Source organism: Podarcis erhardii, assembly GCF_964252035.2.
Source record: "Podarcis erhardii genome assembly, chromosome: 2".
NCBI classification, from domain to species: Eukaryota; Metazoa; Chordata; class Lepidosauria; order Squamata; family Lacertidae; genus Podarcis; species Podarcis erhardii.
In genome coordinates, this window is record NC_138498.1 from 10,807,946 (window position 1) to 10,835,725 (window position 27,780).

The following is a 27,780-nucleotide window of genomic DNA, read 5'->3' on the forward strand; positions in this document are numbered from 1 at the left end:
GATCTCCGGGTGGTTTGTAGTGGTTGATGATCAACAAGGACTTTTTTTCCAGCTCTTCATCGGTGTCTCGAGCAGCAACAAGTAAAAGCTCCCTCCCCCCCACTCCTTAGATTGGGCTGCTGAAATCAAGAAAGCCGTTTGTGTCTAAGGATCTGCACGCGAGCTCCAGCTCTGGAGCTGAAAAGAATTGCGGGGAAGTGCTTCAATTTGCGCCCTTTGCGCTCAAAACGTGCCAGGTTTAATGCCCGGCGCATCTCCCGCTAGGGCGAGGAGTGACCTCAGACTGGACTCGCAAGGGGTGCCAACTTGAATAAAATATTGGGGGTGGAGGGCAGGTCAGCCCCAGCCCACATAATCACAAAACATACACATACCACTTGAGTGACAGTTCAAGTAATGTTACATCAGATCCAAAGTGTGTTCAGCAACAGCCCTCTCTAAGCCTGGCGGAGGGAAAGGTAAAGGTAAAGGGACCCCTGACCATTAGGTCCAGTCGTGGTCGACTCTGGGGTTGCGGCGCTCATCTCGCTTTATTGGCCGAGGGAGCCGGCGTGCAGCTTCCGGGTCATGTGGCCAGCATGACTAAACCACTTATGGTGAACAAGAGCAGCGCACGGAAACACCGTTTACCTTCCCGCTGGAGCGGTACCTATTTATCTACTTGCACTTTGACGTGCTTTCGAACTGCTAGGTGGGCAGGAGCAGGGACCGAGCAACGGGAGCTCACCCCATCACAGGGATTCGAACTGCCAACCTTCTGATCGGCAAGTCCTAGGCTCTGTGGTTTAACCCACAGCGCCACCCATGTCCCTTGCCAAGGGAAAACCAGCCTTTAAAATAGTGTTCTACACTGGATTGCCAGGTAAGGTAGCTGAGCTGAACAGGAAGGACCCCTTTTTGAACTTACACCAGCCTCGGATCAGCCAGTTTCAGCTCAGCCAACTGAGCCCCAAGCAGCTGTGGCAGCCCATTCCAGGCCACATTTACCAGAAAACAGCTGATAGCCAGAGCATGGGTTCTTTTAAAAAATGACTACACAATCATGTAATTTTAGCAGGATGTCTGGAAATGCTGTACAGTGGTGCCTCGCAAGACGAAAATAATTCGTTCCGCGAGTCTCTTCGTCTAGCGGTTTTTTCGTCTTGCAAAGCACGGCCATTAGCGGATTAGCGCTATTAGCGGCTTAGAAAAAGAAAAAAAGGGAAAAAACGTGCAAGACTCGCAAGACGTTTTCGTCTTGCAAAGCAAGCCCATAGGGAAATTCGTCTTGCGAAGCACCTCGAAAAACAGAAAACCCTTTTGTCTAGCGAGTTTTTCGTCTTGCGAGGCATTCGTCTTGCGGGGCACCACTGTATATATTTTAGCTGCAAAGGCATAACCTTTTTGGTTATATATTTTGCTTTATATCTTTAGCTGCAAAAGCATAACCGAAACAAAAAACAAAAGGTAGCAATTCACATAATATATGAATGATGCAGAACTCCACATTTCTGAGAGCAGAATCCAAATTACTTGTGTGCACAGAATTTTATTTTTTAAAGTAGAAAACAGCCATGAATAAACTGAGTAGGCAAACTTTGAAGTATTACGTAGATGCTGGAATCAAGCAACAACAGTGGACAGGTAAATCACCTTCTTGCTATGCTGGGGAAAGGATTAGTCAGTCAATGCTGGGAACTTGAATTTGAGTCAGCAGCAAGTATGGACAACCTAACCCTCCTCTGAAGATGTTGGGCTTCGACTCCTCTAATGGTCAGAGTGTGAGTCCAGGAAGATCTGTTTGGAGCAAAGGGATGGGGAAGGTGGGTTCTCAAAGGTAGTTCGCATTGACCTAGGAGCGGCAGGACCAAGAACGTGGAGTCACTATCCCCCAGAAGGTCCTCTGAAAGGCAAAAAACAACAACAAACATCACTAAGGGCCAGAATCAGAAAAGGAAAGGACTTCGACAAGACAAAAAGGTATACATGAAGCCATGCCTTTCACTGGTGGTTAGATCTAGGGCAATATGGTGGCAATTTATGCTAGTGCACGGAGTCACACTTTATAAGCCCATTTCGTTCTATTATGAGCATTATGGCATAATATAATGAAATGGGCTCTAGCCCAGGAAAACTTACGTACATCGTAATAAATTTGGCAGGGAGTTTCCAGGCAGGGTTTTAGTACTGAAAGCAAGTCATTTAACTTTCTCAAGGTTTGACCACCTGTGAAATAGCCTATATTGTCTACTTTTACTCAGAGGGTTTCCCCAGGGTCTCGGGTAGAGAAGGTTTAATTGGAACAGAAGGGGGCGGGGAGTTACAGTATTTCTCCTGGGAAGAGTACAGTGGTACCTCGGGTTACAGACGCTTCAAGTTACATACGCTTCAGGTTACAGACTCCGCTAACCCAGAAATAGTACCTCGGGTGAAGAACTTTGCTTCAGGATGAGAACAGAAATCATGCTCCGGTGGCGCAGCGGCAGCAGGAGGCCCCATTAGCTAAAGTGCTTCAGGTTAAGAACAGTTTCAGGTTAAGAACGGACCTCCAGAATGAATTATATTATGAAAATAAGGGAACACTTGTGAATGATAATACAGTGGTACCTCGGGTTAAGTACTTAATTCATTCCAGAGGTCTGTACTTAACCAGAAACTGTTCTTAACCTGAAGCACCACTTTAGCTAATGGGGCCCCCTGCTGCCGCCGCGCCGCCGGAGCCCGATTTCTATTCTTATCCTGAAGCAAAGTTCTTAACTTGAAGCACTATTTCTGGCTTAGTGGAGTGTGTAAGAAGCGTATGTAACCCGAGGTACCACTATAAATCCAAATTGACTGGGTGTGAACGCAGGCCAGCATTTTTATGTCAACAACATTGTGTGGACACCGCAAAAAAAGATGCATGCAGGAGGAGCACCAATCCCACAAGAAACACCTGCCTGCAAGCACACTTATTATTCAAGATGCTACAAGATTCTATGTGGATTTTGCCATTTACTGATGTGCTTGGAAACCATGTTATTGATAATATGGCAGAAGAGCACAGGATTGTGGAGCCTTTATGTGTGCTAATCAGGGTTGGGGACTTTTGCTCCCTGATAGCAGGGCTGGCCCTGCTGTGAGGCAGCTGCCTCAGGCAGCAGATGGGGAGGTACGGGAAGTGGACAGAACTGGGAGTTCTTCGGGTAGCATAATGCCTTTGGCTGTGCCTTCTGCAAGTTGGCACATGGGAGGAACTGAGGGCTTGTTCTACACCCACAAGCCAGTCTGCATGCTCACCTCTTTGAGTGGGCAGTGGATTTGGGCATACCATTCTTGACAGTACAGGCAGACCTGGATTCCTTGGCCCACATACAGGAATGTCCACATGATGACGTTCCAAACGGGGCTTGTTCTCTTATCATTGAGGATGAAGTTAAAGATCACTGCGAAGAAGACCAGGAGAAAAGGTTAGTTGGGCACAGGCCAGACCACACTGGACCAAAGGTATTTCTCACCTGCCAGTTTCTGGGAACCTCTGCGACAGAGCAGCGCCCTGGTCCATAGTGACATAGGAATGTGAACCAGATTATTGGTCCATTTAGCTCCATACTACCAACACTGATTGGCAGCAGCTCTCCAGGGTTTCAGGTGGGGCATTCCCTGCAGATGCTGGGAACTGAAGCTGGGACCTTTTGCAGGCATAGCAGATGCTCCAAACCACTATGGCCCTTATGCTACCCTTCGTTCCTAGAACTTGGAGGAATAGCAGTTCCCACTTCATGCAGAACTGAAACTAATTTGGGAACAGAGCATATTATTCTAACTTGCAGGCATTCAGATGTGTCGTCATATATCAATAACAAGCTCCAATGTTGAGTTATGGCAGCTTTGTAACCCAAATGGCTCCTGAGAAGCACGAGGGATGTATCAGCAGGCTCAGAGGAAGGCCAAAGTTTGAAGAAGCAGGAAAAATATTTCTTTTGGGGGGGGAGCTTTGGGGTTATCCCCCCCCCCCCGCTAAACACCAGCCCAGTGAGGATAGCACTGAGCATACTCAGTGGCTGCAAACATTGTGTGTCTTGTAGGTGGATGTGAAAAACCTGGGAAGGAAGGGGAATGGAATGGAGTGTCCTGGAAAAAGTGCATGGCATCGCTAACTGCGACTCTGAACAGGAGCACTCCAGGTTGCAGTAGTGAACTTGAATGCTTGAGCGCACTGTCACTTTTGGAAGTGAAACGGGGCCACCCAAAATGTAAAGCCATGGATTCGAAATACAAACTTCTGCATACAGTGGTACCTCGGGTTACATACACTTCAGGTTACATACGCTTCAGGTTACAGACTCCACTAACCCAGAAATATGGGGTGTGGGTGGCACTGTGGGTTCAACCACAGAGCCTAGGACTTGCCAATCAGAAGGTCAGCGGTTCGAATCCCCGCGATGGTGTAAGCTCCCGTTGCTTGGTCCCTGCTCCTGCCAACCTAGCAGTTCGAAAGCACGTCAAAGTGCAAGTAGATAAATAGGTACCGCTCCGGCGGGAAGGTAAACGGCATTTCCGTGCACTGCTCTGATTCGCCAGAAGCGGTTTAGTCATGCTGGCCACATGACCCGGAAGCTGTACGCCAGCTCCCTCGGCCAATAAAGCGAGATGAGTGCCGCAACCCCAGAGTTGGTCACGACTGGACCTAATGGTCAGCGGTCCCTTTACCTTTACCTTAACCCAGAAATAGTGCTTCAGGTTAAGAACTTTGCTTCAGGATGAGAACAGAAATTGTGCGCGGCAGCAGCAGGAGGCCCCATTAGCTAAAGTGGTGCTTCAGCTTAAGAACAGTTTCAGGTTAAGTACGGACCTCCGGAACGAATTAAGTACTTAACTTGAGGTGCCACTGTACGCTGGAAGTCCAATGAGTAAGTGAAAATGAAAAGCAATGTTTTTTAACCATCTGAAACTGCTTGGAGGGGGACCTGGAGTATGAGCAGGGGGTGGGAGGGGAAGATTGGTGCATGTAATGTGTGCATGAGGTTAAAAAGCTCCCTTGCACCATAAGGGGCTGTTTAAGAACGTAAGAAAACAATGTCTTTTCCCTTTCATACTGCAAGAGTTTGAGGGTGCTCAAGTCTGGGGTGGTGTGGTTTCTGCTCAGATGGATTTCTGAGGCAGTACTGACCTCCAAAGAAGGCAAAGAGGGTGAACATGACAGGGTAGAAGAAGCCAAAGCACACAGTGAAGACATATTCGTGGACGACTGCTGAGACGATGAAGGCAAACAGCATTGCCCCAACCCGGGCCCTTCCTCTGAGGAGCTGGAAGGAGCAAAGTGCACAGGTCAGTTGCAGGTTTTGTACATGAAACAGCCCATGTTGTGTTCACTCAGGAGGAAGTGAATCCGCAACCTGATTGGCCTACAGGAGAATCCCGGAATTAGCCAATCACGTGGGGCCCATTGTGTAAATAATGTATATAAAGCAGACATTTTGGGGGAACTTCCATTCCTCCTCACCACTATGAGCTGAATAAAGAGCATGAAATCCACACTTGACTAAGAGTATATTTCACTAATTATACCCTAATCTTCAATCCACATTCAAATAAGTGAGTGTTTCTAGCTCCCACTTGAGAAGTTTTCATTTTCCTCAGTCTCACACCCTGAAAACACCCCCTGGTTCATTGGGCACCTGTTGAAGACATCCCCCCCCCCCAACAAACCTTTTTTTTTTTAGGCGGAGAGTGACCTTCCCGGTGACATTTGTGCTGTAATGTGAAGGAAGCATCACAGAATAACTAATAATGTGAACCGATGTGTGGACGGTCCAGTATAAATCCACAACTAATGCACTCTTACTGCACCCACGGCATGTTGCGGGGTGGGGTGGGGGAGCAGCGTGGCAGAGGGGTTGTTAAGTTGTGGGTGAACATATCAGATGACACAGCGATTCTTCAGACAGCTCTTGTTTATTCACAGGCCAGAACAGAACTGAACTGAAGGGTTCAGCCAACCTGCTTATATAGAGCTCAACTACAAAGCAACAGTAACAACTTTCTGTAACAATCCAATCCCTGTTCTGTAACAATCCAATCCCTTAACGTCACTTTCAATTCCTTATTTGCATAGGTGGACCTGAGTGAAAACTATCTACAGTATCCCCCTGCTGGCCCCCTGCTTCAGTACATAACAGGGGTCCTTTAGGGAGATCCTGGAGAATGAAGCCTGTGCAGTTTGGGGCAGTAAAGGAAGCCCTGGGGTGGAAGAGGGGCAAAGAAACAGTGGATTGAGCTCCCAGGCCCAAAGGTAGCGAACAGTGCAACACACCTGTTTCCTCCCACAAAAGCCTTACCTACCCACACAAGTTCTTGATAGATGTAGCAGTAGAGCCAGTCATGTACAACCACATTCCACGTCCGGTAATATGTAGAGAATGATGTGGAATTCCACCAGTCCTAGGACAGAAAGAGGGAGGTGCAATCGTGAATCTGGATAGCTATGTGTGCCACACTGTGCATCATCGCTCCCCAGAAGATTTTGGGCCACACATGTTCAGGCAGCCTGCAGGAGAGAAGGTGCTCCCTGGCCAGTGTGCCCTTTGTGGCCAGTTCCTTTGACAAATGCTCATCTCTATAGCCTACTCTATCAGAGTTGAGTCTGTGCTGCGGTCAGCCATAGGACCTAAGTGTTATTCTAAAGCAGCAATGCTGCAGCAAGCAAAGGCTCTAGCAGCTCAGTCAGCTGCTTGTGGCTGCAAAGCCAGACAGGATGTATGTGACTGTTGCCATGGAAACAAAGGGGCAGTCCATTCTCCTTATTGAGCACAGGATGTGAGCTCAGTGTGTGTCATATGACCTGTACAGGATGTACATGGGTGGAGTTTGGAGTTTCTCTCTGTTTGTTGAAGAGAGCAGACATCTTTGACTGTATGACTGCTAAAGACAGGAATAAAAGCATGTAGTTAAATTTCTGTCTGAGTCTGATTCCCCTCCCTGGGGATATGCAGGGAGGAGGAGAAGGAGGAGAAGCAGTTGGTGTGTTTTTCTCACAGCCTGAGGAAAATCGCCGGAACGGACCTCGTGTGTTTTTCCTGCCGGGAGTCGCCGGAGGGAGGTCAAAGGAATTCAGCCGGTGCCTGCAGATAGGCACATACCTCTGACCGAGACTGAATTCTAACAGTGGTAGCAGAGCTGATGGTTTCTACGATCCATGGAAGTCTGCAGAAATAGTAGCAGAGCTGCTATTTTCATCTCTCTCCATGGAAGCCTGAAGGAGGCTATTTCTCTGCAGCCAGAAGCTGACCAGAAGAAGCTGAAACCCAAGCTACGGAGCCCAGGTATGAGATTTTCGGGCTTAAAAGTGTGAATGCAGATTGATTCATTCTCTGCTTCATGGGAGCAACGTTTGGGAAAAACAGCTCCGAGAGAGAAGAGTTCTGCATTCCAGACATTCTTGTGGTTTTTCCTGTCCAAGGAAAGGAATGCACTGTTGCTAAGCAACGCAGGCCAGTTTCGAGATAAGGGCTGTACAGTCAGGCTATGCCTCAGAGAGGCACAAACAAAGTTTTTATTTTGACTTAGGCCCAAAGGAACTCTTGAAAGGGACTTTGCAAGCGGCCAGTGTTATAGCTGCCAGGTGCACAGAGTGTAAACAAGCCAGCTATTGGATTTTAGAGGCTTGTGTTTGAGAGTCAATGCAAGGACTCAAAATGGATGCTAAGAAGGGGGGAGGCCTGCCTTCTCCATCCCTCCTGACCAGTGACAATTATGCATCTTGGTCTATTAAGATGAAGGCCTTGCTGCAGAATCAGAGACTGTTTGAGGTGATTGAGAACCCCATCCCTGCAGCACCAACGCGTGCTTGGGAGTCACAGGATGTGAAGGCCAGAACTGCTATAATTCTGTGCGTGTCAGACTCGCAGCTTATTCATATACAAGATTTACAGCACGCGAAAGATGTTTGGGACACGCTGAGAAGGACACATCAGAGAGATGCAGGTTCTTCAGCGTTGTTGTATTTTGAAAAGCTGACCAACCTGAGGCTTGCGCCTGATGGAGATGTTCAAGCGCACCTGACGGAAATGAAATTTCTGCGTCAACAGATGGTGGAACGCAATTTCCGTCTGCAGGAGGAAGTGTTTTGCTTCATGGTGATCAACAGTCTGAATCGGACTTACAAAACAGTTGCCAGTCAGCTGGGGTCCCTCCCAGCGCAAGATCTAACGTCGGAGAGGGTCTTTGCCGTGGTTCTTTGTGAACATGACAGACTCGCCGCCCTGGAAGTCAAGGACAGGGGGAGACGAGAACGGAGTTCTGACACCCCCACTGCTGTAGCTACTGGAGGAGACGCTGTAGCTTTGAACGTTGTCCGATGCTTCAATTGTGGACAGACTGGGCATCTTCAGCGGAACTGCAAGAAGCCACGTCAGAACAAAGGAGCCAAGGGAAGCTCCACGAAGTCTGAGGCGTCAGGCAGAGGTCATGCCAAATTACAGGCGAAGCCTGCAAAGGCTTTGATGTCGAAAGGAACCAAGCCAGATGTGGAGAACGCTTTTGTCATAGACACTGGGTGTACATTTCACATGACACCACGTAGGGATTTGTTTTCGTCGTTTAAGAAGCAAAGCTTCGCTGTACAACAAGCCAACGGTCAAGAGCTAGAAACGACCGGAATTGGGACTGTGTATCTTAAAAGTCTGAACTTGACTATAAACAATGTTTATTTGGTTCCAGAGTTGAAGTACAATCTGCTCAGCGTTTCGCAGATTGCCAGGAAGGGACTGAAACTGTCCTATGATGATCAACACTGCGAGATCTACAAAGATGGAGAGTTGTATCTTTCTGCCAAAGAGAAAGATGGACTGTATTTGTTGACTTTTGATCAAAGTGATTACATGGAATGTAATTCTTGTGATTCTAACATGATTTCTTTTGCAGGTGTAGCCAAGAAGAACACCAAGCAGGTCACCTCGAGGGTCGACAAGGCATTTCAGCGAGTGTATGCTGATGTGATTGGTCCTTTAGCACCATCTAGAGGCAATGCAAAGTATTACCTAATATGTGTTGATTCTTTCACAGGTTTTGTCTGGATTTATCTTTTGGAGAGACCGAAAGAAGCCTTAGAAAGGTTTAAAGAGTTTTGTGACAAGGTTAAGAATATGCATGATGCTGACATAAATTGTCTTTGCACAGATGAGAAGCCAATTTTTCTCTTACAGGATTTCCAGAGGTTCCTGAAGAAGAAAGGGATAAGACACAAAATTGCAGCTTCCGAAGAAGCTTGGAACAGATGTGTCTGTGTTAGGGTGAACAAAGAATTGCAAAAGGGAATGGAAGCGCAATTGCTTAGTTCACATCTGCCACATGAGTACTGGGCTGAGTCGCTAACGTCATTTCGTTATACGTGGTTGAGAAAGTTTTCAAAAGAGTTGGGAAGTTCTCCTTTTGAGAAACTGTTCCACAGAAAACCTTCTGTTGCCCATTTCAAGGTTTTTGGGTCTCATGTGAGGACAGAAGCTCCGGGTGGAGTAAAGAATGCCAGAGGCATTTTTGTGGGTTATGAAAAGGGTCTCTACAGAATAATTTTGTCTGAATCTGGTCAGGTGATTCTCACAAAATTTCTAGAGAGTGCTCCTGAACAGGAGAGAGTGATTGTTCACACATTTCCCACAGGTGATGATGATGATTCTGATGATGTTGATGATGATGTTGATTTTATTGAATTCAGTAGTACTGATGACGACAGCGATAGCTCAGACAGCTCAGTTGTCACAGTCATTGAGAGGAAATCTCACACGATGACAAGACCCTCAGAAGAGGAGGATGAACCACTGTTTACAATTGGTACTGGTTCTCCAAAGAGTCCAAAGGCTGAACCAGAAAGCAGAGAAGAGCAGCACCTCTTACGTAGGTCTGAGAGAGCAACGAAGGGTGTGCCACCCAAGAGGTATTCAAAAGAGTTTGCCAACCAAGCTATTGCATGTGTTGCTGTTGTAAACGACCAAGGTCAGATTGAAGCAGTGTCTGAGTCAGAGACTAAGGCACAACAGAGAGTTGCTAGCCAAGGTAATGTAGATGCACTCATTCCTTGGAAGACACACAACCAGAGAGGTACATTGGTGAAACCAGTGGCGGGTAGTTCCAAGGGTGGAACTAAAACAACAGGGGAGTGTTATACATATAACAACTGTTTGTTTTCTTCTCTGGATGACGCTTTGCTCGCAGCACGCATTGATACTTTAGGGGGAGTATGTTATTCTAAAGCAGCAATGCTGCAGCAAGCAAAGGCTCTAGCAGCTCAGTCAGCTGCTTGTGGCTGCAAAGCCAGACAGGATGTATGTGACTGTTGCCATGGAAACAAAGGGGCAGTCCATTCTCCTTATTGAGCACAGGATGTGTCATATGACCTGTACAGGATGTACATGGGTGGAGTTTGGAGTTTCTCTCTGTTTGTTGAAGAGAGCAGACATCTTTGACTGTATGACTGCTAAAGACAGGAATAAAAGCATGTAGTTAAATTTCTGTCTGAGTCCGATTCCCCTCCCTGGGGATATGCAGGGAGGAGGAGAAGGAGGAGAAGCAGTTGGTGTGTTTTTCTCACAGCCTGAGGAAAATCGCCGGAACGGACCTCGTGTGCTTTTCCTGCCGGGAGTCGCCGGAGGGAGGTCAAAGGAATTCAGCCGGTGCCTGCAGATAGGCACATACCTCTGACCGAGCCTGAATTCTAACACTAAGTTGGATACTGGCACTGAATGTGACTGTACATGAAATAGCAATAGAAAAAAGAGTGCACCTGAGCATGTACAGCAGGCGTAGGGAATCTTTGCCCTTCCAGATGTTGTTGAACTACAACTCCCATCACCATCCCGCTGTTGGCTATGCTTGCCAGGTGTTATGTACTGAGTTAAATAGGATCCAAAATGCAGCAGTCTGATTGGTCCTAGAACAATAGGATTCAGAATGCAGCAGTCTGATTGGTCCTAGAACAATGCAGCAGTCTGATTGGTCTGCAGGAGCCACCCAATCCAGCTCCAGGTGGAAGTGAATCCACAACCTGATTGGCCTACAGGAGAATCCCGGAATTAGCCAATCACGTGGGGCCCATTGTGTAAATAATGTATATAAAGCAGATATTTTGGGGGAACATTCATTCCTCCTCACCACTATGAGCTGAATAAAGAGCATGAAATCCACTCTCGACTCCGAGTATATTTCACCAGGGTTGATGGGAGTTGTAGTTCAGCAATACCTGGAGGGACAAAAGTTCCCTGCGCCTGCTGCACAGAATGCAGTTTGCCACCATCTAGCAACCACAGCCTGTCTCCACATTTTGGAGAACTACAGACAAGGGCTTCTGTGACTGCTGGTCACTTCATTGTGTCCCCCTACCCATTCTCTGGTTCAGTGCCTCAGCAGCAACTCCCTGTATGCAAAACCCTCTTGCAAAACCATACCCTGGCTTTTCAGCTCCGGACTGCCTCTCCTCAAATTTCTCTGCTAGCACCGCTGCTGTAGATGGCAGTCTTTCATGCCGTGAGAATCCAACTCTTGCCCTCAACAAAACGGCTGTTTAGAATGGATTATTCAAAACTCTTTTGCAACCCAGAATGCTAGTTGTGCTGTGTCAGTTGAAAAATTGTTCAGGTATAATTGGCAGCTTGATTTTTCAGAAGCTAAACAAGCCTGTTCAGTGTGATGTGGCTACTAGTGACTGAGAACATGACTTTGCCGTGCGCTGCTCTGGTTCACCACCAGAAGCGGCTTAGTCATGCTGGTCACATGACCCAGAAGCTGTCTGCGGACAAACGCCGGCTCCCTCGGCCAGTAAAGCGAGATGAGCGCCCCAACCCCAGAGTCGTCCGCGACTGGACCTCATGGTCAGGGGTACCTTTACCTTTACCTTGCCTTTAATTTCAGTGCCTTAGCCATTCTCTGCCTTTGCATGTGCAACTATTTTGGCTTTTTGTTTCCTTGTAACCAAGGCTTTCCCCCCCAGCCGGAACTCAGTTCCCGTATGTCTCAGGCGGACGCCATTGCCATTATAAAAGAACAAGGAAGGAGTTCATGGTGAGTTCTGGCACCTCTTTTTCTAGAAAAACAGCACTGCTTGTAACCATGAAGGCAAAATTTGAAAGCTGACATTCCTAGGAAGCCAAATGACCCACCATGTGTGTCTGATGGGATGGAATATAAGCAGTCCAACCTCCTCTCTGCCCTTCCCCTGCCAATCACCTTGTAGAACATCCGGTCAGCAAAGCGCAGCATCTCAGCAAAGGCATTCAGCCAGCAGTGCAGGAAAGCAAAAAATGCCAAAAGCAGCAGAAAGGTCCCTGTGAGGACAGACATATGGAGGAGGAAATGAGTGTACAGATGGGGGGGGGGGGGGGACAAGAATCATGCAAGGGATGTGTAAGATTGCAGTACAATCACTACTGGTTTAGGCTCCATTGGATCAGTTTTGACCACCACGGAGTATATAAAGCACTTGCAATTTTAATCTTTGCCTCTTCAGTAGGGGCATGCCCTACCATTATTAGAGACAGTGTTGTGTAGCGGTTATAGTGATGAACTAGGGTTTGAATGCCCACTAAGCCATGAAGCTCACTGGGTGACCTTGGGTCACAGCCTCTCAGCCTAACCTACCTCACAGGGGATTAAATAAGGAGAGGGAGGACCATATGGGCCACCTTGAGCTCCTTGGAATCTAAAAGCATGAATAATAAATAATAAATGCATATAGCGAAGGAGAAGAGGAATTCAGCATAGTGCTATGGCAATTGTTCCACCAGCACAAGCATTTCAGCTTGCAAGTTAGAACAATCCATTCAATCTTCACTCTGTGTGCAGTTTTGGGGGTTCTCCTGACCAGCTGTGGGTGCCTGGGGCTGTGCACCTTCACCGGGGCAGGGCATGCGCATGTGACATCATCATGCCCCCCGGCGTGCTGACATCACTGACACACATAAACCTCTGACTAATGGAAGTCAGGAACAAACAGGAGAAGGACATTACTGGTCACTCTCGGAGTGTGACAATAGAGAAGGAAGAAGGCTGAGGCAATGTGGGTGGTTAATGGGAGGGATTAAGAGGCGGCGGGGGGGGGGGGGAAGGAGAATGAAGATGATCCCACAGGTCACCAGGTTTCCCACCCAACAGCAACTCAAGATGACATCATTGCTTCCCACCGTTTTATTTTCTGGCAGACCTCCATCCCTTGTGCCCCCATGCAAACCAGAGCTGCTGCTCTGCTCACCTACCTGGTAACGTTGCGTTGAAGATGGAGAGCACCAGGGTTTTGGTGCTGAAGGGCTGCTTGCTCATGTTGGTGAAGACAGGGATGCAAAGGCGCTCCAGGATGAAGTACCCATAAAACAAGCACCCAAGAACCTGCAGAACAGAAAGGGGAAAGTTCCGTCCCACTGCAGTGGGTGTGTCTTAGGCTCAGAGCTGGTGTCAACATCTCCTTCAGGACTTGCTCTAAGTGGCTGGATCTCCTTGCCATTTTAATTTCCCACAATGCTCCCAACAGAGCACTGCCCTGAGGCATTGTGGGACATTAAATTGGCAGCCTTCAGCCACCCAGCTTGGAGTGTTGCTGCTGCCTGTGCCACCACTGCCAGGTAAGCCCATGGGGGGCCACCCACCAAAGGGACCTGTACCCAGGATTCCTGAAACTTGGAACCATTCATCTTAGGTTCATGGGGCTATCCTGTGACCCTAAGAACCCTCTTCGTCCACAGAGAGGCCAGATGTAATGACCAGCCAATGCAATCATCATTTTTGCATCTCTCACCTTAGCAAAGTTATTGATGACGTACCTCCAGCGCACATAAGGTGTCCTACAAGGAAAAGAGAAGGCACTGTGTGGAGGTTTCCTCCTTACAAGAGTACAGTTCCCTCTCTTTGGGAAGAATGATGGATCTACTACTCCCCAAGACAGGTGTGGGAAGCACCATGGAAGCTGAGGGGGGAGTGGTGTCATCACTGACCGATCGTAGCCTTCTAGCATGAAGCTCTCCTCCTGATCGCATGGAATTAAATTTTAAAAGCCCTAATAAAGACCACACCAGGAAACCTATGCTAGAATGGATTGCATTAGGATTTCTGGTACTTTAAAGGGAAGTCTAACAAGAGCAGATACTGGACTTACAGTGATATCAGATCACACCCCTATAACAGCCAAGGAACAACTACATTTTAATAACCCCGAAGCACCAATTTGCTGCTTAAACTCAGCACTTCTTAAGGACTCGCTAAGAATAGAAAAAACAGAAAAAAGATATGAAGGAATTCTTTGAAAACTGTAACCAGCAACAGCACACTCCTGCTTTACTTTGGGATACTTTAAAAGCATCATGGATTCTAAAGCTCTGCCAGTTTTGCTCCCTTTCTGACCCAGGGTGTCCTTGTCCCAGAGTTAGAGACCCTAGAAGCCTTTAAAGAGTAAAATAGGAGGATGGAGAGAAGAGGACTCGCCTTGGGTAACTCTCTCTGTAGATCAAAGTGGGGCAGAAGAGGAAATACAGGTATGCTGAGAATTCAGGTGGGCGCCCTTTTCCTGGAAAGGAAAAAGAGAGAGGAGCAGCTGAGGGCACAGTGAAGCAAAGAGGTGTGGGGTTGTATTGTACAATGAGAAAAGGGATAACTTAGTAGAACTTGTCTGGCATGGTACACTCAGCGCAGACCCTTCCATTTTGTGCAGTGCCATTTTAGCATAAAATACCCAGGGGTTTGTGTATACTGTGAAGGATGTAAGTGTAGATTCATTGAATTGAGTGCAGAAAGCAAAGTTTCTAGCTCTCATGATCACAAAGATATGCTTTGAAGTGTGAGGTCAATGTCAATTATTCAGAGAAATTGCTGAATGATCAGGGGTGGTGGATAGGGGAGATTATTCACTCAATGGTGGACACAGAGAGCTCTCGTTTAGCTTTGCACTGAGCAGAGATTTCGTTTGCTTTGCAGCAGCAGGCAGAGGTAGGTATTTGTAGTAACACCCTCTGGCATTTGACTCTTCTGGTCCTGAAGTTCCCCCACTTTTGATGGAAGGGCTGGCGTAGATGCCACCACCCCGCAATCAAACTCACCATCCTGGGGACTTCCGGGTTAGCGCCTCCGGCAATGGCGGAGTTCCTCTGATCGGGAGGAACTTGCTCCGTGGAATTTAGGGTATGGCCGCCACGGCGAAGGCGGAGACCCACTAAAAAATCGCAGGCGGGAGAAGCCTGTGAACGTGGGATTCGGCTGGCACCTTTTGCGCCTCCCCTACTCGCGGGGAGACCCGGTTTCGGGTATCCGGAGCGATGTGGGGTGAGCGGCGCGGTGCTTCGAATTTGACTGCTTCTTTCACGGAGTGAAGTCGCATTGCTGTTGCCGGAGAGCGCTGACTTTTTCCTGTGGACAATTTGATTCTAAACAACTACCCGTGAGTAGAACGGAAAATTGGATTTTTAAACGTCTTAATTTGGCACCGAAACGGGGAGGTTTCAAACAGGAAGTCCGCCTTCCCCTTTTGTAAATAGATTGAAGCAAAGAATTTGCAAGCTAAAGTCTTGGAAAGTCCTATATAAAGGATTAAACCTCCAAAAGCTAAAATCATTAAACCCCCCCTTGGAGGCAGGAGAAGAGGGGGGAAATTTTGGATCACGTAAGCCTGCAGGAGAGAGTGAAGAAAGTTGGATCACCACCGCTCTGAACCTGGAAATGGACTGCTAGTAAGACTGACATTTTGGGGAAAGTTCATTGACTGTGACAGTTAGTTAAATAAGAGAAATACATTGTTTTCATTGTCTCCTTCTGCGTTTAAAAAGGAGTAAAAGTAGCTGAAAATTGAAACTAATTTTACTGCTTGAACTGTGCTTAAAAGGATTGATACAAACAGAAATTGTTTCCCTCCAGAGGGAGCCTTTGAAATTGTTACAAGAGTTGGGCTGGTGGAATCTCCAGCTGCAAGAGAAAACCGTGAGATTGACCTTGGATTGCTTGAGAATGTCAACAGAAGAAGCCTTAGTGATTGCACTATGCAAGATAAGTGAGTCATTGGAACAGCTCCATAAAAAGATGGACGTGATGAATATTAAAATTGATATTTTGGGACAAAAAGTGACTAATTTGGGACAAAAAGTGACTAATTTGGGACAAAAAGTGAACATCTACACAGAAACTATTCAGGAACCGATACCGGAATCTACTTTGACATGCCAAATGGTGGAGAAAGCGAGGGAGAAAGTTGTGGTTGTTGAACCTAAAGTAATACAAGTGGAGAGGGAGAGAGCCCCAGCCTTACAGAGACAACTTGATGATTACAAGTTGTTGCCCTCTATGATTGAATTCAGAGAAAGTCAGATTGGAACCCTGCTTGGACTGTAGAAGGAAAGTTGGATAGATCACCTCATGCAGGGATTTACTGACCTTTGGGATCTGGACCTGGGTCAGGAGGAAATTGGAGTTGTGGGGACCACCAGATTTGGAGGGACTTTGAAACACGTCCTGAAATATCTTTTGGATTTTAGTTTTAACCACGGAGATGTGGATGACATGTCGAGAAGGAATAAAAACATTGTTAGGTTGGAGCTCCCTCGAGACCTACTCTTCAGCATCAAAGAAAGGAAATTAAGAACAAGATCAGCAGAAGACAAAGTAAAGTGTATGTATAAATGCGAAGAAGACTTGCAGAAGGGACCTGGAAAAGAGTTAAGAGCCTCAGACAGAAGAGCACCAGGTTGATGGACTATATGGAATTGACGGAAATGACTGGCAGAATCCGAGATCAGGGAGAAGAAACGGTGGAAGAAGATTGGAAAAAGTTTAAAGTCTATTTATAGAAATATGGTAAAATTAATGAGTGTTAGAAAAATGTTGGAATGAAATTATATGGCCTTAGTAGAAGTGTTATAAGGAGTTAAGCATAAATAAGTATTATAGTATTAATGGAAAATAAGGTTAAAATAAGTTAAGATATTTATATGACAGAAAATAGTGAAAGATGGAAAGGATTTGCTGAAACAATTAATAGAAGTGGAATACAAAAAGGGAGGTGAGAGGCAGTCTATGAAACAAGGGAATGAAAGATAAGGCATTGAAATGGTATGATGTATGTTTTTAAATTGTTTTTGTTCTGTTTTGTTTAGTTTAATGTGTTAATGTTGTGTGGTGTATTGTTTATATATTGTATTGTATTGTTTTTTCTTTCTTTTGTTTTTTCGTCTTTTTTTCTCCTTTTCTTTTTCTTCTTGTTTGTAAGGTTTAAAAGTAATAAATATTATTAAAAAACAAACAATCAAACTCACCATCCTGGGACACAGCGCGGAGGATAGGAGGCACAGATTCTCGCAGGAACGCATGGCTCTTCATGAGGAACCGGATCTAAGCAGGTGGGGGAAGCAAGCACTGAAACAGGGGGAACAACTGAGTAGGTGCTGGGTGTGTGGCTGCCTTGAATGGGGGGCTGTGGCAGGACCCAGAGTGGCACCCTTCTCTTGCTGCCCCAGTAGCTTGCCAGAAGAGGGAATGGCAGCTCTGCTTTTTCCTGCACCACCTCTGAGATAGCCAGAGTGTGGCACTAAAGCTTACCAACTTACTGCCCCATGACCCAGAGGGCCAATAGAGATGTCCTTGATGTTACAAAGCTCCTTGCCGTAGCCTGGATCTTCATTCTGAGCAGCTTATTGGACCGGCACAGACGGAGCTGCCCTTGGATGACTGGCCCCCAGTCACCACTTGGCTAGGTATCAGCTTGACCACTTGCTAACTTTCCGTCTCAATTGCCTGCTTTGCTTGCCTCCAGGCTGCTGACCACACCGCCTTCCCACAACATAGGAAGCTGCCCCCTTATGCAGAGTCAGACCGCTTGCCCATCTAGCTCTCAGAACTGTCCACACTGACTGAGATCCCTCCCAGTATTGAACCTGAGGCCAACTGTAAAATATCAGGTTGCTTAGAAATGCTTTTAATAAATAAATAAGAAATGTGCTGTTGCGGTTATGTGTTATTGATTATGGTGATAGCAGCAACAAGAACTTGCTACCACTCAAAAGCAGCTGCCTGAGGCGATTACCTCTACCTAATAGGAGGGCCGGCCACAGCAGATGTGTATGCCTTTAAACCAAGAGCAAGATTGTTCCATGGCCAAATGTCAGATGTGTGGCACACCTCCAGCCCATATATAGAAATATACATCTGTACCACTGCAGGTGTTTATATTCTTCACTGCCTGTTCACATGCCTGGAACCTCTGCTAAGGGCATGTGGATGTACCATTTCAACCCCAAATGATACAATTTGGTTTTCCCTTTCAACCCAAATGACACTATTTGGTTTTCCCTTAAGCAATGGAGGCTATACTAGCAATGGAGGATATACTAAGGTGAATGGGGCACTCAGTCCGCCTTTAGCCTGCCTCCATCTGCCTCCCTTCTTACTTGCAACCAGTCCAGGAAGCGGCACAGCCAGTGGCAAATTTCTGCTCCTAAACCTCACTGTGCTTGGAGAATCCAGCCGGGAAGAGAATGGGGATCAAAACTAGCTTTAGTTGGCTCTGTTTGTCATTGGCTCTCTGGCTCCTTGCCTTACTGTTGGTCTCCTTGCCTTCAGACCTACCAGTACCAATGGGGGGAAAGCCACCACCGCCCTTAACTTCCCCCCTACAATGCACCTCTCTCCCTTGAATTAGCCTGATGCGCCGCCACCCCCCCAACCCGCACCAGACTGCTTGGGAGTTTATCTCCCTTGGTGATGATGATGTCACAGTACTGCACCTGCTCCAGGATGACAATGAAACGAGAGGCAGGCCCTAGTTTGTAGCTGACTACAGTGTAGATGGGATAGAAGCCCAGGGCAGCAGTGTGGCAGAGCAGCAGCGCCACAACCACAGCCGCCGTGAAGAGTTTGGGGAACCGGACAGTCCTTAAGCAGCTAGTCCAGATCTGCAGGGTCTTGTAGGGGACCACTAGGGTGTAGAGGAACATGCAGAGCCAGGCAAAGAGCGCCACGTGCAGCTTTCCAAAAGCAAAGATGAAGAGCTCGAAGTCCAGGACAAGGCTGTGGAAGATGGAAAGGCAGCCACTGAGGACACAGCAACCAACATGGAGAGTCATTCAAGCAGGTAAGAGACAACAGGTTCCAATTAAAGACTGTGGGTTGGGTCTCAAGCCAGGGGCACTGGAAATCACAGCACACAAACCTTTCCATTGGACAGGGGTGGGGAACGTTTTCCAGCCTGAGGGCTGCATTTCCCTCTTGGGCAACTTTTCAGGGGCCACAGGCCAGTAGCAGGCGAGTCAAAAGTGAGCAGAGCAGCAAGCACAGATGTTTACATCTGTTCAGTGGGATAGTTTTTGCACACACATGCACACACCTGTGTCTGTCCTCCCTCCAGATGGATGGATGGCCATCTTTCATGGATGGTTTAGCTGAGATGGCTGCATTGCAGGAGGTTGGATGACCCTTGGTTATTCCAGGTGTGCAAGAGACAGTGTTCGACAGTGGAATTTGCTGCCAAGGAGTGCGGTGGAGTCTCCTTCTTTGGAGGTCTTTAAGCAGAGGCTTGACAACCATATGTCAGGAGTGCTCTGATGGTGTTTCCTGCTTGGCAGGGGGTTGGACTCAATGGCCCTTGTGGTCTCTTCCAACTCTATGATTCTATGATTCTATGATTCTAAGAGGCATTGTCACAGTTCAAGGGCAAATTCCAGCCAGGCAGAAACACCCAGAGAGGGCGAAAAGCAGGGCGCTGCTCAGAAAATGTGGGACGAGCTCCATGGACCTGATACAGAGACTGGGAGGGTTGCATTTTGCTGCAAGTCCTTCTCCCTGCCCTCCACTGTTCTGCCATGCAAGTCTCCCTATGCTGCCCCACCTGTCCCCAGCCCCATTGCTGAACCATACCGTCCTTGATCAATGAAATCCACAACAACGGTGCTGACAGCGAAGACGCAGAGCATGGCCACGAACATGTGGTAGATGGTGCGGAAGTGCTCTACATCCAGCAGCTCGCTGCAAAAGAGAAGGGGAACAGGTTTGCCAATGTGTGAGCTCTAAGGCAGTGGTGGTGGTGGTGGTGTTCATGGGCTGCATGCATATGCAGCCAGGGTCTGAAGTAGTACGATATGTCAGGAGTGCTCTGATGGTGTTTCCTGCTTGGCAGGGGGTTGGACTCGATGGCCCTTGTGGTCTCTTCCAACTCTATGATTCTATGATTCTATGATAGGGATCCTACTTCTTTCCTAGCAGGTGCTTCTTGTTTTCAGAAAAAGGACTTTGCCCCAGAGGTATCTAACATGACCTGGTGTGGCGTTTGCCCTCCTAGGTAAGTGACATCATACTGGGTTCATAAGGAAAGGGTTAACTAATTGTAAAATGACTAACCAATAGGAACCCAAGGGGAGGAGTTAGAGTTAGAGTTGTTGAGAAGTTAGTCTGGAGTTAGTGAAGAGAGAGAGAGGATAAGTCTGTGGGTTGGGCTAGTCTGATGTGAGAGAGTGAGAGAATCTGTTAAGAGGAGTCAGTCAAACACTTGAGATAATCAGTCAGAAGGTATTAGGAAGGTAAAGAAACTAAAGTTAAGAAACTGACGAGAATATTATCTGAGAAACCATAAACTTGTTAATACTTATAAAATAAACTTGTTTATTTGGTTCAATTTAAACAACTGTGTGTACCCGAGAATAGTGGGTTGGTGGCAGCGGGGAAGCGAGCACAGTGGTGGCACAGGGATCAATAGACCGTCAAACGTCCGGGGACCCTGTGTGATTGCCACACCGGGGCATGCAGTTCCCTGCATTCAAGGTGGGGAACCCGTAGCTCTCCAGATGTTGCTCCCATCAGCCCCAGCCATGATGGCCAATAGTCGGGAGTGAAGGGAGTTGCAGTTCATCAGTGTCATGGACTGGTTGGACACAGAGGAACGGTGTTTAAGGCACTAGCTGGGGACCCACCAAAGGAAGAAGGCTCAGAGTCTGTGCAGTTGTGGAGGGACAATGATGAGTAGTCAGAGGGAGAAGACTGGGAAGAGGTGGTGTCGGAAGTTGAAGAGGTAACAGGACTTGGTGAGCTAAGACTCTCTGTGGCGGAGAGAAGTTCAGAATCAGAAGTCGAAGCCGGCGAGTGGGAGGAGGGAGGCTGTGAGGCAGAGGTGAGTGAGGCCGGTGAAGAGTCATGGGTGTCACCCCTTCCTGCTGCAACAAGCTCCCCTCCCCCCCAAACTCCCAGAACTAGAAGAGGGCTGAAGAGGGTGGAGCAGCAGCAGACTGCACACAGGCACAGTCTCTGATTGCTTGGGGAAAGCCCTGGCAAGGAGGGGACTTAGATAGCTGTGGGGAGGTGGGGACTGTCAGTCTTGGCAACTTGATGAGCTGCTGTGCTCATTTGTCAAGTCTGTGAAGACCGTGCTTTTTGCTAATTAAGAGTTCACTCCAACTCTGAATGGCGTGATCTACTGCCAGTTCACTCTTTGACTATCAGCATCTAGAAGGCATTTGCCATGCCTGCTTTGCCTCATATTATTGAGTCACTAGTAACTCATCCAATGACTTACTGGGAAGTTACATATATGGCACAAGAGGGCCTCCCTCTTAGTAGTCCTCTTTTTATTTCAAGAGCAAGCAAGAAAGCAGGACATACTCACTCGAGCAACGACTGCCGTTCAACAAACACTTTCTGCTTCTCCTGCTGTGGGCTTTTCTCCCTGTAAGGTTCCAAGGCAGGGAATGGTTAGCATGATCTCCTAGACCCCAGTTGTTTCTGGGCAAGGAATTGGGAGCAGCAGAAAAAGGACATTACTTAATTGCTGCAGGGAGTGGCGCTGTGGAGGGATGCAGGTGGCGCTGTGGGTTAAACCACAGAGCCTAGGACTTGCCGATCAGAAGGTCTGCGGTTCGAATCCCCACAACGGGGTGAGCTCCTGTTGCTCAGTCCCTGCTCCTGCCAACGTCAAAGTGCAAGTAGATAAATAGGTACCGCTCTGGCGGGAAGGTAAATGGCGTTTCCGTGTGCTGCTCTGGTTTGCCAGAAGCAGCTTAGTCATGCTGGCCACATGACCCAGAAGCTGCACGCTGGCTCCCTCGGCCAATAAAGCGAGATGAGCACCGCAACCTCAGAGTCATCCACGACCGGACCTAATGGCCAGGCGTCTCTTTACCTTTACCACCCCCCACCTCTCTCCCTCATCTTATATGCATTAGCAACTGATGTTAAAATTGGGGTTTGGCTTTTGCTGCCCAGCTTCCTTGGGACTCTGAGTCCCCTAAGTCCCTGATCGGTCAGAGAAGAATGGATGGAGGCAGGATCCAGTGGAAAACAAGGCAGATATTTATATTTCTGTTGCTACAGAGTTGCCTCCCCTCCTTCCAAGGATGGAAAGACCCTGAACAAAAGTGTGCAGCAACCTTTAAAGACTTTTGGCATTGCCAAACCTCCTTAGCCAAAGACCACCAATCATCATATATACATCATAGGAGGCCGTCTACAGCAGAAATCCTGTCTGCCAGGATACCTGATAATGGCTGCTGATTGGGTTACCTGGGCAGCCTGGCCATTATTTTGAAATGTACTTTAGTTCCTGAATCCAGGTCACAGGCTCACCCTATTCATACACAAGTACGAACTTAAGACAGGATTTGTAAGCAAAAATACAATGGGAAGGCTTTTCCCATTTGCCTCCCTTACTGCAGAAGAATACTTGAGGTTATTGGGGGAGTTAAACTAGCTTCAGGATTGCTCTCCCACACATATGTGTGTGTTTATGAATATTTATTCTGTATTTGAGACCTTAGAATTCATATAACACAACCATCCAACTTGGCTGCCATAGGCAAAGGCTGCGTACACATTGCTGGCTCAAAAAGCAGCCAGGTTGTTCATGTTCTCAATTCGGATCGAAAGTGGTTTGAGGGAGAACACATCAAGAATGCAGTGTTTCATAAGAAATGGCATGACAGACAGGGGTCGTGGCTAGTGTCATTTATATACACCGCTTCCCAAACCAGCAGTGGGAGTGCATATGGGAGAGTATACTACACAGTCAGATAAGCTGGACAGGTGGGCCTACTCTAGTTGCCATTTGCCCCTTCCTCTCCTTTTCAAACTGATCTTTATTAGAGTACCTGTGTAACTTGAAGTATCTGTTGCCGGAATTTGCTGGTTTTCTTCTTTCTTCCCCATCCCCCTTTCCTTTTATGTTGTGCCTTACATATTATATGCCTGATGTCAGGAACATCATGGTGTTGTTTTAAAACACTTAGTATACATTTTCAGTGCTTCAAAATGTTTAGGGAAGCTTTTAATGTTTGATGCATTACTGTATTTTAATATTCTGTTGGAAGCCGCCAGATGGGCGGGGTATAATTAAATAAATTATTATTATTATTATTATTATTAATCTCTTAGGAGCAACTTGAAATCCTGGGGGTATATTTCCATCCATTTAGTTTGCAGTTTACCAGTTCCTGAGATTAGATAATAGCATTTCATTATCTCATTCACCTTCACAACAACTCGGTGTTCAGGCAACTTCCACTTTGTCACCTTTCAAGGACTAGGGCTTAGGGCTTTTTTTTTTTTTTTTGTTTTAGCTACTCATTTGAATGAAGGTTGAATTGCTTGTGGCCACTTTGTTTTTGCCTGACGTTATTGTGGGTTTCAGTTTCTGAGTGTTTCCAGAGGACTTCCTGGGTGAGAATTCAACACTGATTTGTTTTAAGGGAGATTAGATGATATTGTTAACCAGTGCATTTCCCCATTATCGCAAAAAAAGTCTGATCTTTTCATGGAAGCGGGTTTGTTAAATGGTACCTCCCAATCAACTGCGAGTGCAGAACCTGAATTTGCCAAATATGTGTTTGAATCTCGCCTGAAAATAGCGGAAGTCCGAAAGCGCCCCTATTTTGCTTAGACTTTGCACCTGTATTTGCTGTTGTTGGGAAAGCAGAGGCTGTAGTGGAGCTGGCCTGGTTACCTGTTTGCTTGCTTTGCTAAACCGTTCCTCAAACGAGGGGGAAAGGAGTATGCTGCTTCTTCCAACGCTTTGTCCAGCAGCTCACTGAGCTGAGTGTGGACCTGCTCCAGGAGCTCCGACTTCATCGCCTGCCAAGAAAACACCAAGAGATTACGTAACCATCTCCCTTGCCCACCCTCGCCCTGGAGCTTCCCAGAATGCACAGACATAAAAGACAAGTTCTTCTCACGCCACCCTCCACTCTCTCCTTTATTGGGGTCCTACTACCTAGGAAGAGGGACGCAGGTGGCCCTGTGGTCTAAACCACTGAGCCTAGGGCTTGCCAAATGGAAGGTCGGCGGTTCGAATTCCCGCGATGGGGTGAGCTCCTGTTGCTCAGTCCCAGCTCCTGCCAACCTAGCAGTTTGAAAGCATGCCAAAAAGTCCAAGTAGATAAATAGGTACCACTCCAGCAGGAAGGTAAATGCGCTGCTCTGGTTTCGGTGTTCTGTTGCGCCAGAAGCGGCTTAGGCATGCTGGCCACATGACATGGAAAAACTGTCTGCGGACAAACGCCGGCTCCCTTGGCCTGTAAAGCAAGATGAGCGCCGCAACCCCAGAGTCATCCGTGACTGGACTTAACTGACAGGGGTCCTTTACCTTTTTACTACCTAGGAAAGACCCACCCTACAACCCCAGGGCTTTTTCCTCATCCCCTTCTCTGTTATCTTCTGGGAGTTTTTGCCTTCTTTCAGGTGGTGATAAGTCCTGCTTGACAGAGGATGGTCCTTTGTTTGAAGGAGTCCTCTGTATGAAGTCCTGTCCAAACCCTGCTTAAGGATAAACGGCCACAGGAAGGAACAGCAAGGAGCAGGCCCCTGAATTTGCTTATTAACAGTTAGCATCACCCAGACAGGAGAATGACCAGGCACACAGGTCACCTGCTCACACTCTTGCTCACTGCTTTTAAATGCAATTAATTTAAATTAAAATTATGGACTTATGTCTAGGACTGGGTGATATCTGGTTTTCAACATTGCAGTACAGTCGTACCTTGGTTGATGAACACCTTGCGACTCAAATGTTTTGGCTCCTGAATGCCGCAAACCTGGAAGTGAGTGTTCCGGTTCACGAATGTTATTTGGAACCTGAACGTCCAACGCAGCTTCCGATTGGCTACACGAGCTTCCTGCAGCCAATAGGAAGCTGAGGCTTGGTTTCCAAATGTTTTGGAAGTCAAACAGACTTCCGGAACAGATTCTGTTTGACTTCCAAGGTACGACTGTATATCACCAGCTAAAAATCATGATATACCGATATATCATGATGTCTGAAATAAGGATGGAGCTATGTAGAGGCATTGGCTGGCTTCACAGTTTTCCCCACATTGTGATTTTTGCATAGCACCCCCACCTCCCCATTAATTGCGATATATTGCCAGGTCAAAAAATATGAAACCAATATCATGATATGGATGTAAACAATAACGCCAGCTCTTGGGAAAGCTTTGAGGGCCTGACCACCATTGAATTCCCACAAGTTAGTTACTGAATGACACTCTGGCTCTGAACGACATCATAATGGTTGGTTCATGGTCTTACAGCAGAGGTGTGAAACCTATGGCCCTCCAGATGTTACTGTGCTTCAGTTCCCATCAGCATCAGCCAGCATGGTCAACAGGTAAGGGAAGATGGAGATGACAGTCTACTGGAGAGCCACAGGTTCCCCGTCCCTGGCCTTACCTGACTGACTGCTCTCCTCCCCATGCAAAAGGGCTAGGAGATTATCTGCCTCACCCAGGGCCCTTTCCATCCCAGGCAATGCTTCTGAAAGCAACTGTTGTTACCTCCATGTGTCTCTTCCACTGGATATGAGCAGTGATGATGTCCAGGTGTTTGGTGTCTCCTAGATAATTAGAGATGGTAAGGGAAGATGCTCAGGAACACTGTGGTCCGATGGACACTTGATAGCTCACTGCTGGAATCACAGTCAGGTACCTCCCTCCCACCGCAGGGTTTGCATGTGGCCAAAGTTAGGTTGGTTACTGTAGTAGAATTCAACAATAGTGCCAAGGAATTCTTGATAACACAGGTGGTAAAGTTGTGGGGTGGTGAGAATCAGACTATTTCTCATAGCTGGCAATTCCTATTTCTTTTCAGAGCTGTGAAAGGATTAATGGCTAACAGCATAGTCTTATGCATGTCTATGCAGACGTAGCCCTGCTGAGTGCAATGGAACTTACTTCTAGGTAAGTATGCATAGAACTGCAACATAATTTGTTTTTGTTTAACTTACTGAGAGAAACAGCTAAAATGGTTTGTGCGGTGTTAACATACCCAGTTATCTCCTTGACATTTCCCCCATTTTCAGATAATGGAAGAGGACAGCTTGCTTTTGTTAACACCTCTAACAGATGCCATGATTCAGCGTATAAAACCAGCAAGGAAAATGTGCTTGTCTCAAAAGACCACCAAAAAGGAAGAGCTAGGCTGCATTCATTAAATACATCATCTCATTTTATTACACAACTAAAATTGAGTGTTGAAAGTATGAAAAGTTGGAATAATCACAGGTGTGCCTTTAACCTGTTAACAATTAAAATTGGTCTAGTAAAATTGGACCAAATATAGCCAGATATATCAAGTTGTAGCCGATGTAAGAAAAAGGCAAGAAACTATATGTTAATATGAAAGTTTTAGTAACACTACCAATGATGGGAACTTAACATTTATTGACATGGTTATGGAAGGAAGACAACTCTGTTTGAAGTTCAGTGTAATTCTTAATAATTGTGTTCCTAGTGGTAAATAAATAAAACATTTTTTTTAAATGTGGGGAGGTTAGACGATCTTACATCAAGCATTTTCATGTCACTTTCCTTATTGTTAAAAGTCAAATTTGGGGGGTGGTTTGGGGAGGATCAGGTCTGTTGTGCAAGTGTGCCAAATCAACTGTTATTGCAGAACCAAAATTTGCCTGTATTTGATTGAGTCCCACCCCAAAATGGTAACTGACTGGAAGCACCCCTGTTTCTGGACAATACCTAGCAGACTCTTCACCCATTTCCATAGCTCAGCCAGTCTGCCACTGCTGAACTCTCTATGCCTTCCTCCCAATGCCACCACTTCCTTAATGAACAGCAGGTGATAACAGACTATCATTGCTATCCAACCCTTGTCACGCTTCAGGCCCGAGGGGATCTCTCACCACAACCACTCTCCTGGGATGCTTTGCCTTCCTTCCACTGCAGTTTCTGAGTTTAAAAAAAGGGGGCACATGTAAAGTAAGGGAGGTTCCTTTGAGTCAGTGGCTGCAACAAAAGCCATTGGCTTGAAAGCCCAGCCCTTAGCTTTTCCTATGGGTCCCCATGCAATCCCAGTCATTTTCAGCAAAGCTTTCTTAGCATTCCTTTGCAGCATCATGCCCCAGGACTTTCCCTGAGATGCTATTTTTCTAGAAAAAGAGGTGCTGGAACTCACCAGGAACACCTCCCCCTTTCTCTTAGAATGGCAGTGGTGCCCACTTGAGAGGTGCCAGAACTGAGTTATTGTGAGTTCCCCCTGGGGAAAGCAAAAGCCCTGCTCCTCACCATTTGGTACTTGTTGTGGCGCTTCTTCTTCTTCCTTTTGGGCCTTCTCCTGGGATCTCCTTTGCCTCAGGTTTTCGGTGCCCAACTCCCTAGGCTCCATGTTAGGACTGAATTTTGAGCCCCAATGGTTCGATTTCAATTCTGCAGTCCGGCCAGCTGGTCAGATGACTCACTGGCAGGAGGGGAGTAAAGTCCTCATCTGAAATTGCAAATCATTAGTGCAGTGATAAGATAAAGCCTTATCAGGCTTGAAGCACTTGGAATCACACAGCCAGACCTCTGCACTCAGACTGAGAGTTGGTGGGTTCTTAAGAGA

The 27,780-nt window shown here is 47.0% G+C and overlaps 1 protein-coding gene and 1 long non-coding RNA gene across 2 annotated transcripts in view; both read right to left on the minus strand.

Annotated features, from left to right (window-relative positions):
- LOC309334630 overlaps positions 1-27,780 on the minus strand; it is a 235,790-nt gene that overhangs the window by 22,939 nt on the left and 185,071 nt on the right. The gene's annotated exons all lie outside the window — the stretch shown is intronic.
- SOAT2 (sterol O-acyltransferase 2) lies at positions 1,509-27,644 on the minus strand. Its single transcript, XM_081851912.1, has 15 exons — positions 27,465-27,644; positions 25,722-25,780; positions 23,897-24,024; positions 21,569-21,628; positions 19,831-19,938; positions 18,702-18,984; positions 17,235-17,310; positions 14,385-14,503; positions 13,739-13,966; positions 13,203-13,332; positions 12,178-12,275; positions 6,304-6,402; positions 5,132-5,267; positions 3,259-3,404; positions 1,509-1,882 (listed from the first exon to the last, which is right to left on the minus strand). The coding sequence occupies exons 1-15, from the start codon at positions 27,562-27,564 to the stop codon at positions 1,832-1,834; spliced, it is 1,821 nt and encodes a 606-aa protein (XP_081708038.1). The 5' UTR covers positions 27,565-27,644; the 3' UTR covers positions 1,509-1,831.